This window comes from Poecilia mexicana, unplaced genomic scaffold, assembly GCF_051168715.1.
Source record: "Poecilia mexicana isolate PSO_F unplaced genomic scaffold, ASM5116871v1 scaffold_23, whole genome shotgun sequence".
NCBI classification, from domain to species: Eukaryota; Metazoa; Chordata; class Actinopteri; order Cyprinodontiformes; family Poeciliidae; genus Poecilia; species Poecilia mexicana.
In genome coordinates, this window is record NW_028263392.1 from 17,997,841 (window position 1) to 18,011,365 (window position 13,525).

The 13,525-nt window shown below is 46.2% G+C and overlaps 2 protein-coding genes across 2 annotated transcripts; both read left to right on the plus strand.

Moving 5' to 3' along the window:
- The first annotated feature begins 5,662 nt into the window (after nt 1–5,662).
- Nucleotides 5,663–9,727, plus strand: pthlha (parathyroid hormone-like hormone a). Its single transcript, XM_014985804.2, has 4 exons — nt 5,663–5,760; nt 6,152–6,262; nt 7,667–8,182; nt 9,194–9,727. The coding sequence occupies exons 2-3, from the start codon at nt 6,156–6,158 to the stop codon at nt 8,157–8,159; spliced, it is 600 nt and encodes a 199-aa protein (XP_014841290.1). The 5' UTR covers nt 5,663–5,760; nt 6,152–6,155; the 3' UTR covers nt 8,160–8,182; nt 9,194–9,727.
- Nucleotides 9,728–11,562: 1,835 nt separating this feature from the next.
- c4h11orf98 (chromosome 4 C11orf98 homolog) lies at nt 11,563–13,416 on the plus strand. Its single transcript, XM_014985803.2, has 4 exons — nt 11,563–11,616; nt 12,163–12,287; nt 12,390–12,487; nt 13,084–13,416. Exons 1-4 carry the CDS (start codon nt 11,578–11,580, stop codon nt 13,197–13,199), a joined length of 378 nt encoding a protein of 125 aa, XP_014841289.1. The 5' UTR covers nt 11,563–11,577; the 3' UTR covers nt 13,200–13,416.
- Nucleotides 13,417–13,525: the final 109 nt, after the last annotated feature.

The window sequence follows — 13,525 nt, forward strand, 5'->3', positions numbered from 1 at the left end:
TAAACACCAAACTACAGCAGGCTAAACACCAAACTACAGCAGGCTAAAACACAAAACTACAGCAGGCTAAAACACCAAACTACAGCAGGCTAAAAAACCAAACTACAGCAGGCTAAAAAACCAAACTACAGCAGGCTAAAAAACCAAACTACAGCAGGCTAAAAAACCAAACTACAGCAGGCTAAACACCAAACTACAGCAGGCTAAAACACCAAACAACAGCAGGCTAAACACCAAACTACAGCAGGCTAAACACCAAACTACAGCAGGCTAAAACACCAAACTACAGCAGGCTAAACACCAAACTACAGCAGGCTAAAACACCAAACTACAGCAGGCTAAAACACCAAACTACAGCAGGCTAAAAAACCAAACTACAGCAGGCTAAACACCAAACTACAGCAGGCTAAACACCAAACAACAGCAGGCTAAACACAAAACTACAGCAGGCTAAAACACCAAACTACAGCAGGCTAAAAAACCAAACTACAGCAGGCTAAAAAACCAAACTACAGCAGGCTAAAAAACCAAACTACAGCAGGCTAAAAAACCAAACTACAGCAGGCTAAACACCAAACTACAGCAGGCTAAAACACCAAACAACAGCAGGCTAAACACCAAACTACAGCAGGCTAAACACCAAACTACAGCAGGCTAAAACACCAAACTACAGCAGGCTAAACACCAAACAACAGCAGGCTAAACACCAAACTACAGCAGGCTAAACACCAAACTACAGCAGGCTAAACACCAAACTACAGCAGGCTAAACACCAAACTACAGCAGGCTAAACACCAAACTACAGCAGGCTAAACACCAAACTACATCTTGCATTGGAATTTTAATGTAATTTTCCAGTAACAGAGCCAGTATTCCCAGTAAAACCAGGCTCTGGGTTAAAGTTAAAGTCTGGTAGAAACTACGGGTGTCCATGTTGGGACCAAACCAGGATAAAACCAGGAGGATGGATGTTTTTCAACAAAACCCCCACTGTTGGTCTGTAAATTCCTCCAGAACCGATCCAGAACCGGGCCGCAGAACGGGAGGTGAGCCAGAGGTTAATGGCGGCCACCCCGGTTTCTGGTCCACCACCACCATCCATCACGCTGCGTCCCGTTTTCCCATCGCTGAGTCGCCTTTCCCGCCCTGAGAGCCCCTGATTTACTGCGGGGTTTCCTCCGATTGCTCATCCAGGGAACACCTCACACGATCCGGTTCCCCTCCAGAAACCAGCCTCCACCGGGTTCTGATCCGGTAGAACTGGGTTTACTCGCTCTGATGGCCGGTTCTGATCCGGTAGAACCGGGCCCTTGTTTCCAGGGTGACGTGATGTTTCGGAGCGGCTAATATTCGTGGGACAAATAATTTTTTATGGTTTAATGAGCTGTAATGTCGCCGGTCTCCAGAGCAGAGGTGGAGGTTTTACCGACACGTTTATGATGAAATAAAACAAAACTCAGATTTCATTTGCGGCCCACTCCAATGTTTCTGACCATAAAACCCCGACGGGTCAGGCCCTTAAAACACGGCTCTGTTCTGGGGTTTGGGTTCTGATCAGAAACCAGAAGTTAAAAATAATAAAACTAAGTTTGTGTTCATTTTAAAATACAATTGATTTTTAATTTTTTGGTCAGAAAAGTGGAAGAAATCTTTTTTTTTTACATCTGAAATGAAGAAAGTCACCTGGGGAAATAAAAAATGGTGATGTTTTCTTTCGGCACGCCAAGCGAACCAGAGACGGCACAAAGCTAACATACAACCAAAGCTAACATGCTAGCCTAGCGCTAGCAGCAGAAATGGCTCCTGGTCTACAGAGAAATCCTCCAATACTAAAATCTGACGCCTCCATCTTGTTTCAATTGGTGAAGAAGGAAGTTGCTCTCAGTGTCTTCAGAGGCTTTGGTTTCTTAGTCCAGCGCCCCCACAGGCCAGGAGAGGAACTGAAAATGGAACAAACGAACAAAAACAGCCTAAGGTCTGTTTAACCAGAACCATGTTTAACCCAGATCACGTCACCTCCCAGGACCTCTCCTGCCGGGTGGTTTAGTTGGTTCTGACCCGGTTTAGACTGAGGTGTGTGTAGTTGGAGACCTCTGGATCTCAGCGTGGGATCAGAACCGGGCCAGATGCCAGTGGGGCGTTCAGATGGAAGGTGAATGTTTATTGCATTTATCAGCTGCTTTGCCAAAATGCAGCAAATTTGTGAAAATGTGGAGCAGCTCTGCTGGATCGGATCCAAATGGTTCTGCTGCTGTTCTGGTACAAACAGAACCACAGCCAGTTCCATTCATGGAGGATCCAAACCCGGAGCGGGTTCTGACCCAGACTGGTGCTCTGCTGTGTTCCTTATGTGATTTTCTTGCTCCTGCTGGTTCTGGGTCATGATGGATGCATCAGAACCGCCAGAATATTGGACATATTTGGCTAAGTTAAAAACAGTTTGAGCGAACTGGGCCGGCAACTGCAGGAGGTTCTGATAAACATTTGGACCGGTCTGAAACCCTGGGAGGCCGAGCAGAACCTCAGACATTCAGAACCTCAATCAGCGGACATTAAACCCGGCCCAAAACAAACTGAGGAGTTCTGCTGCAGGTCCGACTCCGTCCCACCCAGGCTGCAGATCCAGAAGCTCGGTCCAAAAGGTTCTGGAGTCAGAACACCTGCTGACCCAAGGGAGGTCCGGTGGTAAACCGGGTTCCCTCTGGTGGGACCTGAGCTCAGTGAAGGAGGAAACATGGTGGCTCATTTTCCAAAATCGTATTTTGTCCATTTATGGAAAACGTCGCCGTTTCCAACAGATACTCAGTTTCAAGGTGAATCGTGACGTTTCTCCACCGCCGGCCCGTTTGTTCCCTCCAGAACCAGAACCGGCGGAGCAGCAGACTTGCATAACTGACCTTTCTGCTTCCGTTTGTCCGCCTGATTTAACGTCACTCATCGTGGACAGGTGGACGGGTTGCCATGGAGACGGGTCCTCTGTTACACAACGCTGCGAACGTTTCTGCAAACTGCAGAAACATTTTTTGCTGGTTCTGTTCTGGACTTTAGATCACCATTTTTGCTGTTTGAACATTTATTCTCTCTGGTTCTGGAAGCATTCTGACTTTTTATATCCAAATGGTTGCTATGACGCGTAACCATGGCAACAGCATTGGTTTTCCAACCAGCAGCAGCTGATTAGCATCTTAAAAGCTCGAATATTAGCTGAACTTTGACCCCAAACAGCAGCAAGAGGAGGCGAGCGGGAAAAGCAAAGGAGGCTGATTAGCAGACTGATGATGTCATCCAGGTCCTGCCGCTGTGGATGTTGAGCTGTTAGCATGTTAGCATGGGGCCGTCATACAGCAGCAGCCTTCAGTCAGAGGCCTCTTCAGATGTAAGACTGACGGCTACTGGAGATCCGTTATGACGATGTTTGATTTCCTGCTGGGATCAATAAAGTTTTTTGGATGTTCTGGTGTTGTGGTTCTGTCCGGCTATGATGGTGCCACCGCCATGCTGCAGTGTGGAGATCCGGTTCTTCCCGTCCGGCTCAGAATTTCTCTGGACTCCATCTCTGATGTTCTAACGGTTCAGAAGAACCGGGTCGTTTGGTAGAACTTGGACTCCAGTCCCGGTCCGTCACATCTGCATCACTAGCTTTTAATATTCCTAAAGGCGGTTCTGATGTCATCGGGTTTTCCTGCTTCTAATGAAGCAGCTGGAGAGAGTCGGTTCCGAGTGGACTGGGTTTAATGTTGGGAGTGGTTCTGGCCGGTTCTCCGGGCCGGGCAGAACAACAGCAGCAGTGTAGAGCTTATGTAAGAGCAGTGCTGTGTTGGTGGTCCGTTTGATCCACAGGCAGGAGGAGTCCGCTCCGAACCGGGTCCTGGAGCTGCGCAGGGGACTCGGGTTTCAGAGAGCGGTTCGGTCCGGTCCAATAATCGGGTCTGACTCAGCTGGACTTCCAGAACCTCTGCTGGTTCTGTTCAGCTGATGGAGAAACATCTCAGGACTTTTCTGATCCGACTCAGCGGTCCACAGTTCCACTCCAACCTGCAGCAGAACCGGGCCGGTTCTCTTCCCCGGATCCGGGTCAGCTGACCCGTGATGTCACAGCGGGCCAATGAAGGACAGCGACCTAAACGGAGAACGGCGCCCCGAGGAACTCCACGGCGCTTCGGCCATTTTGTCCCAAACCTCAAACCGCCACACAGACGGGATGTTTTCAGATCAGTTTTCATCCTGAACGTTTTCACCCTGCCACACCCCTAGGGGGCAGCGTAGCGCTAAGCTAAAACTGCCAATCAGATTGCTTCAAAACAAACATGGCTTCCGGTTTGGAATAAAACATTAGGAGGTTCATCTGCCCAGATCAAAGGTGTTTTTTCACTTATTTAGAGAAATTAAAACATTTAATTTAGTTAAAAAATGACTTACAGAAATGTTTGATGCAACACAATGTGATGTCTGGTACCTTTCTATCGCCATGGTAACCAGGGCGTGGCTTATAAAGTTCATCTTAATGAAGCAGATCTGCTTTAATTCTGGACTAAAACATGAAGAAGTTTCAAATAAACAACCAGATCCTGTTTTTATTGCTGAGAAAAGATTCAACATTTATTTAGTTTCTCCAATTCAGCCAAAGATAATAATCAAAATGGTCGCCTTTCATTTAACAAGGAAAAACTATTAGAAATTTTGATGTATAAAAAATCTTATTTAATTCAAATAGTTTATGTTCAGTTTGTTGTAGGTACAAAAAATTTTTTTTGTTGAGTTTAGATTTTTTTGAAAAAATTGAGTTGATGACTTTTGGCCCACGTGATGAAAGTTTGGACGCCTGGTGTACAGATATCATCTGTTAAGCTTTTAAACAGCGTATTAAATGTAAAGTTGGTAAAACACGTTGGATCGTGTTATATCACATTATTAGACGACCTAAATCTCCACTTTGGTCAGAGTTTATAAATCTTATTGTTTTTATAAATGTATTTCTCCAGTGGATTAAAGACAGAGCCGGCCCAAGGCATGTGTGAGGTAAGAGGCTGGTCAGGCCCTCCAGGCCAGCAGGGGGAGCACAAAGCCAGCGTGGTGAGATATACATGTATGTATCTATAGAGATAGATATATACACACACGGGAAGATGATTTCTATATTATTTTTATAGAAGTTGCAGAAATAATGGAGAATTTCTTCCTGCTGTGGGGAAATAAGAGATCAAACTTATTTACTTTGGTTTTTATCAGCTGATTTTACCTTCAAATAGTTCAAATATTTCAATTTCAAAAGTAACTTTTTAGTTTGTTTCTCCTGTCAGGTTGAAATCTCTGGAATGATGTGAGCTAATTATAATTGATGCTAACGCTAGCAGCTACGCTACACATAGCGTAGCTTAGGAACGTGTAGCTCAGGGCCCCAAAAAGGTTCAGACCGGCCCTGCAGAGCAGCAGGGCTCCACAGACACATCTAGAAACCATGGCAACAGAGGTCAGTCCGGGAGGGCAAGGTGCCGTCCAGATGTTCTGGTCGGTTTAAACCTCCAGCAGAACCTTCCTGGTTCTGGGTCCTGAGGTTGACCCCCGCTGACCCCTGATCTCAGCTCCTCTGAGCTGCAGCGCCTCCTTCCTCCTGCTCCTCCTCCTCTTCCTCTCTTGCTGCAGCAGCGCCGCAGCTCTCAGATGGATCTGCAGCAGCAGCCCAGCGGTTCTGCAGCTCTGCGGCACGCTGAGCCTCACTGGACCTCCTGTTGACGACCCGGTGACCCTGGGGACGGACCTGTGAGTGGAACCTCTCTGATGGAGTTCTGACCGGGTTCTGATGGAGTTCTGTCGGAACCAGACCCAGTTCTAGGTTTCTGCTTTCCTCTGAGATCCGCTTTCTGCTCCCCAGCAGAGTTTGGACCCGGTTCTGACTGTCCTCCTGCTGAGCTCTGGTTGTTCTGCTCCGTGTAGAGTTCTGACCCGGTTCTGATTAGTTTCTGTGAAGTTCTGTAGAGTTCTGCAGATTTCTGACTCTGGTTCTGCCGAGTCCAGTTTAAAGAGTTCTGACTCGGTTCTTGCACATTTCTGAGTCAGTTCTGTTTATTTCTGCCTGAGTTAAAAAGTTTGTTAGAGTTCTGGCTCGGTTCGGTTGGCTCTGACCGGCCTGTGTTCTGTTCTTCCCTTCCAGAACCATGTTGTTCTCCAGCAGCCTCCTGCATCGGTGGTTCTTCGCGGTCTTCCTGCTCTGCTCCCCGGTTCCGTTCGCGGGCCGGCCCGTCGACACCCTGAGCGGCAGAATGTAAGTCCAGTTCTCCTCCGGTTCGGTACCAGAGTGTAAATGTTCGGTTGGTCTCTGCGAGGTCATCTGGACCGCCAGCACGAACCAGTTCGGCTCGGAACCAAAGCAAACCGGGCCGGTCCGGCAGAACTTTTCCACATTTTCTCTGGGTCGGTTCTGGATGTGATCCGGGTCCAGCCGGGTCAGGTCCACTCCACGGAATCAGGACGGGAACAAGTAGAACCGCTGAGGTTCTGGATGTTTTATTTCAACAGAAACCAGAGTTCGGTTCTGGTTCTGATAGATAAAACATTTAAGTTGCTTTGCAGCAGTTCGGATTAGATGGTCCGAACCTTTCCGGTTCTGGTTTTTTGGGGTTAAACCGAACCTGACGGTTCTTATGGAGGGATTTGGATCAGAACCGCTCCATTAGATCAGAACCTGCAGGGATCGCTTTCTTCTCACAAGAGCCGGAACCGGAGCAAAGTTCTCATCAGTTTGTTCTCAGTGGGATGAAAGGTGTATCGGAACCGGAACCGCTCCCCCAGGAGGTTATTGCTGGTCAGCACTTTGGATCAGAACCGAACCTGCGGAGTCAGGTTCGGGAGCTGCTCTTCCTCAGCGGTTCAGCTGCATCCATCCCGCAGGTTCCGAAACTTTCAGACCCTCAGGTGGACCCAAAGAGGACGAGAGATTCTGAGCAGACGGCGCCCTCCTGTGGTCACTTTTATATTCTGTTGGATCGGGAAACGGATTAAAGCGGTTCTGATGAGGTTCGGCTTCTGGAAAGATGGTTCTGGTGGACCAGCAGTTCAGACCCAACATTTTATTAACTCGGTTATTAATGTCACAGTTTAAAACTAAATATTCAGTTAGCAAACATGCTAATTGTTTACATTGAAGCTAAAAGTTAGCAGGCTAAATATCAAACCTGCGAGCTTACCATTATTAAAAACAATGACAGTAATTAGTTTCTAAGCTAATTTCTTTGTTTCGAAAGAGGAAAAATGTTTTTTGTTTTTCATTTGTTAGTAAGTGTCATAGATTCAATCAAACATATTTAGCTAGCATGTGGAGTTAAATATTTAGCATGCTAACATTTGGTTAGCAAGCTTGCTAAACATTTACCTGGAGTTAAATATTCAGCTTTCTAATATTATTAAATTAATGGTAGTAATTAGCATCCTAACTATTCATAACTAGTGACATTTATAAATAAATTAAAAACTGGTGAAAATGTAACTGAACGATGGATCGCCGCTACAGAGCCCGATTTATTTCTGTTTGTCATTAACTTTCCAAACGGCACACCAAAAATCTGTTCCTTACTCATAGATGAAAAATTTTATTATTATTATTACTACTTAGTGTGTGCTGCCCCCTGCCCGTGGACCGAGGCTCAACTGTTTCTCTCTCTGCCACCAGGAGGCGCTCTGTGACCGACACTCAGCTCATGCACGACAAAAGCCGGATGCTGCAGGACTTCCGGCGGCGCATGTTCCTGCAGGGCATCCTGGACGCGGTCCACACGGCCGAGATCCTCCCGGTCCGCAGCGCCGGGGCCGGGGGCAGCAGCGGCGCTGGCGCCGGGCCGCCTGGACTGGGCCTGGGGGTCAACCCGAGCACCACGGGCAGCACCCTGCAGTCCAAGCCCCCCGGAGGAACCAAGAATCTCCCCGTCATGTTCCAGGCGGAGGAGGAGGAGGAGGGCACCCACCTCCCGCAGGAGACCAACAAGTCCTACAAGGAGAAAGTTCCCGGCAAGAGGAAGCGGAAGGGGAAGTCCGGCCGCCGGAAGGAGGCGGAGAAGAGGAAGAGGACGGTTCGCGCCGTCCGGCGAAGGCCAGGGGAAGAGGCGGGCAGCGGGCTCCACCTGGAGTGGAGGCCTCTGCTGGGCCTACAGGGGGCGCTGCAGTGAGACGCCGTCAGCCTCTGACGGAGGTGAGTGGGTTTGGGTCGCCAGGGTAACGGCCGGTCATAGAGGCGTAGCAGAACGTTCTGCTCCGTGGTTCGGCTCCTCAAGCGGTCCAGAATTGGTCCGGTGCTAAAGGAACCCGTTCACCGGTCCCGATCAGTGGGGCAGAGAACCGATAGGGTGCTGCTACTGCGGGTGCCAAAATAACTGTTTCTTTTGAACAATTACAAGATAAAAACATAAAATTCCAGTAAAATATCCTGTAGAATAAACTGGAAAACCAACTGACTCCACCTGGAGTTCAGGACAAACGTTTTCATAGCCTTAGAAACCAGCCGCTGTGTAAATGTTGGTCAGTACCTGAGAGGTTCTGGTACCGGATCTGTTTGGGTTCTGGCTGCCGGGCAGCTTTAACTGCTGGGTTAAAGCGGCCCAGCAGTTAAAGCGGCCCAGTGAGGTTCTGCAGGTTCTGACCTGCAGAACCTCACTGGTACAAACGGTTCTGGTCCAGTCTGGAGCTGATCAAGTTTCCATGGAGACCAGAGACCGGATTTAGCCTCCAGAACCAGATGATACCGTCAGTGAGGCTTTGGACCGCATGGTTCTGGTTCTGCTGTGGTTGGAGCATCTGCACCACTGTCCTGGTCCGATCCCATTGGCTGGTTCTGAAGCCCAGATTAAAATGAGAGAAATGTTTTCACCGGGAAACATTGGAGAGATTCCAGCAGCAGGGATTGATTGATTGATTGATTGATTTTGATTGTATTGTTTGTTCTTTGCTGTCAGAAAAGTTGAAAATTCCTTCATAAATCCACAATTTGATCGTTTTCTCTGAACTGATTTCATTAATAATCTGGATTAAATTAATAAAAACAGCTGAATCTTATCTAAAAATATTCCTCTAGATTTTCAGGATTTCCAGCAGAAACGTGACAGCTGGAACAAATGAACTGTTCGACCTCTGATGTTGGATAATCTGTGGTAATCTGGGTGCTCCAGGTTCTCCTCTGAAGGTTTTCTGTCTCTGTGTCTTGCAGACAGAAATCTTGGCCTCGCCTCCTGGACTCCTAAGTGTTCACGACTCGTTCTCCTGTCACGGAGCGTTTGGACCGCAGAAAGAAAATATTTATTGTGTGTAAATATCTGAGATTAAAAAGCAGAATATGTTTAAATGAAACCTTATCGGCGCTGTGTGCGGCCACAGATTTTAATCTTTGTGAATCCTTTTTTATTCCAGTAATGTCTGATTATTTCCAGTAATTTATTTTGGTGTATTTATTTTGAAACGTATCGAGGTGCTGCTGACCTTCTATATTTTTGTACCATAATGCACTTTAGATATCTGACTATAATCTATAAACTTGTTTTTGTTGACTGAAGTAAAGAAAACTCGACTTTTTTTTGTCATTTTCTTTCATTTGTTTAAACGTTTTGTTGAAGCTGTTTCCTCCTCGTGATGCCTTCACTGACCGTCGGTTTTCTCCACGCTCTGCTTCGCCAGGCCAAAGTTCATGTGTTCATGTTGGTGAAGCCTGTTGTTCTGAGCTGATTAAACATGTCGTCATATCTGAGTCCGACTGGTCCGTCAGAACCTCAAGTTCAGTTCTGGAGAATGAGTCCCATTAGATCTAAGGTTTTAGGTTCCAACACTTAGATTGTTTATTTTTTCTTTTACCAGTTAAAGTCTGAAACTCCAACATTTTCAAACATCACCTTTAATCAAATATAGAAACTACAGTTTAAAACAAAACATCTCATGGTTCAATTTCCTGTTTCAAATAAAACTCTTAGTTCAAAAAATGCATTTCAATCAATTATAAATATAATTAGCTGATATTCCCTAGTAAGTCTTGTAATCTGTATGGACTAATTATTAATTTATTTCTCATGAAATCTGTTAAATCTGGTTTTAATCTAAATATTTTACAACAGCAGTGCCTCTATGTGTCCACTATGGGGCGCCGTTTGCAAGGTTACAGGTTACACAGTCAAAGCTTAGCAGCTGTAATTTTAGCCAGAAGATAAAAGTTATATTCTTACCATATTAATTAAACTATAAATAAATGTGTGTATATGTGTATATATATATATATGTGTTTGTGTGTGTGTGTGTGTGTGTGTGTGTGTGGTCATCGGGGCCCTCGGGGCAGTCACCCCCAAACTGGAGAAGTGCAAACAGACCCCAGGAACAACATCAGACATCTCAGTCCAGAAATGTGCAGTTGTAGCAGCCAAGATACTGGATCAGAACCCTGAAGCTCCTCGGGGGGGGGGAGTGAATTTTATATAAAGGATGTTCTATAAATATAAACAGTATTTAATTTAAGCTAAAACTTATAAAATTAGATGACGGTGAGTATTTGACTAAACTGTTTAACCTATAAATACTTTCGGACTGTGTAGTTTAAAGGGAGGTTCTGCTGCTTTTCTTATGTGCTGTCTGAACAGCAAGGGCGTAGGTTCGGTCTAAGTTTTGGTGGGGACCTTGACCCCCCCCGCAGCACAGTGAAATGCCCAAGAGCACCGAACATTTTTGAGAAGGGGGGGGAAACCACATTGGCTTAATAACCCCCTCCCCCCAACCATAACCATATCATACATCTTATACAACCAGATACAGTCATACTCAGCAGATCAGTTCAAGAACACTTTACTTTTTCCTTTACAAAATTCAGCAAACGTTACAAGTAAGATCAAAAGAAATATCCTCTGGATACAGCAAACACAATTGCAGATAAGAAGAAATCAATAATAAAATAAAAAAGAAAAAATATTACATAATTAACAGACCTATTCTACCTCACATTCAGTGCTGACCTTACTAAACACCGGACTTTACAACAAATGCGTTGCGTGATAGATATCTAACTTATGGGTCCACTCACTGTACTTACAGCCGACGTAGCGAAATAACTTCTAATGTCTGTCCTTTTCTTTTTTGGTGGCGACATGGTCTCGGAGACTCAGAAGGAGACGCGTGTGCCCAGCTAGCCGCCGCCTTTTGCAGCTAATCAAAGAACGTCCGACGATTCAACTGACTCCCCCTCCCCCCACCCCCCCGACAGCACCGTTCCGACACGGTCTCGGAGGCTCATAATAAATGTCAAACTAAGAAGCTTCCGTTCCGCGCACCGCCTGTTGCTGCTAATCAAAGATCGTAGATCCACGTTCTTTGAGCCAATATGGCAAAAATTGGTCGGGACTTTTTCATATCCCGTGAATATTGGTCGGGACATGTCCCTACCGTCCCTACCCAAACCTACGCCCATGCTGAACAGAGAGGTTCAGGTTCTGCATGAGACGGGTTGAGCTAAAAGACTAATCTAGAGTTTGGCCACATGGGGGCGGTGTTGCGCTGTCTGGCGATGAAACAGCAGAAGAAGAAGCGCGGTTCCGTTCCTCGTGGGAGAAGAGGAGCAGCATGGCGCCTCCAGGAGGGAAAATAAACAGACCCAAGACGGTAAGAAGCCGGAGCAAACGGTTCTGGTTCAGGATCTGGGTCAGCCGAACTGAAAGCTGCCAGTCAGAGGTCCAGAAGGTTCCGGTTCCGATCCAACTGCCTGACCAACGGAAGCTGACAGAACATTAAAGCCACCGGCCAGATGTTTCTGGAAAGTCCGTCAAAATCCTTCAAGATCCATTTGGTCAGAACCGGATGTGAGGTTTATTTATCAACTAAAGGTTCAGTTATTGATTAAAGGAATATCTGCCCTCCTGTAAACTAGCTACCCTGTCCACTTGGTTGTGATGACGTCACAAGGGGCAGATGATCTGTTCTGTCAGTTTTCTTCATTTTCTTCACACGTTTACAGTGATTTTTAAAAAGGTTAACTCTTTTCCTCCAATATGGAACAGATTTTAGATCAGTTACTATGACAACATAATCCTGGTCAGTGCTCCTGTTCTGACACAGATGTTCTATAACAGCGCCTCCTCCTGGATGGTCATCTCTGCTCTATACTCCCCTGAAGCCTCCTAACCTTTGACCTGTCCTGGTTTCCTTCAGGAGCTCGGGAAGAAGCTCTTCAAGCGGCGCCGGGTTCTGGGTCGGCAGAAGAAGAAGCAGAACCAGATCATCGGAGCCGTAGTAGACCAAGACCTCATCACCATCCATCACCTGAAGAAGAGACGGTCAGTGCTGCAGATGGACAGAACTCACCTGTCCATCTCTCACCTGTCCTCTTCTCACCTGTCCATCTCTCACCTGTCCTTCGTGTCCTGCGTGTCCCTCAGGTCCAGCCCCAGAGCCAACATCTCGCTCTCTGGGAAGAAGAGGCGGAAGCTGCTGAAGCAGCTGCAGCACCTGCAGACGGAGAAGTCGTCCATGGAAGGTAGAACCTGTGACTCACCTGAAGGTTTATTTTTCTATCAGGCAAATGCTTGAGACACACGCAGACGTCTTCCTTACGAACTGTGAACTGAGCCAGTTGAGGCTACCGCTAACTAGTTGCTAATGCTAGCTAGTTAGCTAATAAAGGTGCAGAAAAGTAGTTTATATAGAGAATAGCATTTACTAGTCCTAGGAGTTCTGAATTAATTCAAAAGCCTTCAAAAAGATGTTAGATTATTTTAGTAAAATTATGTTTTTGAATAATACTTAGATTTTTTTTATCATTTAATAAAAAACAGATGGCTAAACTCCGGTTAGCTGGACAATGAAGCTAGCTACTAGCTACGTCACAATGAGGTGCCATCATTTCCTCAATAGCTTTCAGTGTGTTTAAATATCATATACGTATAAATGTTAGATTTTCTTTTGTACATTTCTGTGGTGATAAAAGTCTTAAATTTAATTCTTAACCGTTTTAAAAAGATCTTAGATTTGAGTTGGTGAAACCTGCTTCTGGTTCTGACCCGACTGGCTGCCAGCAGGAAAACTCAAGTCTGACTGTCCGTCTGACTTCAGTCTGAAATATTTCGTCCTCAGTGGGACCAGAACCACAGAAGAAGATCTCCTCTTCATCATCATCAGCTGCTCCAAAGAAGAGGAAGAAGACGGGGCTTGGTTGCCATGGAGACGTGGAGATGGAGGATGTGGAGTGAGCCGAGGTCCGATTCGTCAGGAAGGTTCTGCATGAATTCAGAACCACCTGGTGTGGATCAGAACCAACGATCAGAACCTTCTCTGAGCTTCATTCTGGTCCGGTTTATCGGAACCGAAGCTGCAGATTAATTTCTGTTTCTGAGGGCAGAACCCGGTCAGGACCCAATGGACATTTTTGCTGTTTCTCTGTTGTAATAAAAAGGTCCAGATGTTCCATCTCTGGTCTCAGTTGGTGATTGGACAGGAGAACCGGCCGTAAATCGGGTAATTTGGACCTGAATCCCCTGCAGGGGTTAAAGGTCAAACGTCTGAGCTGTTTGGGTTT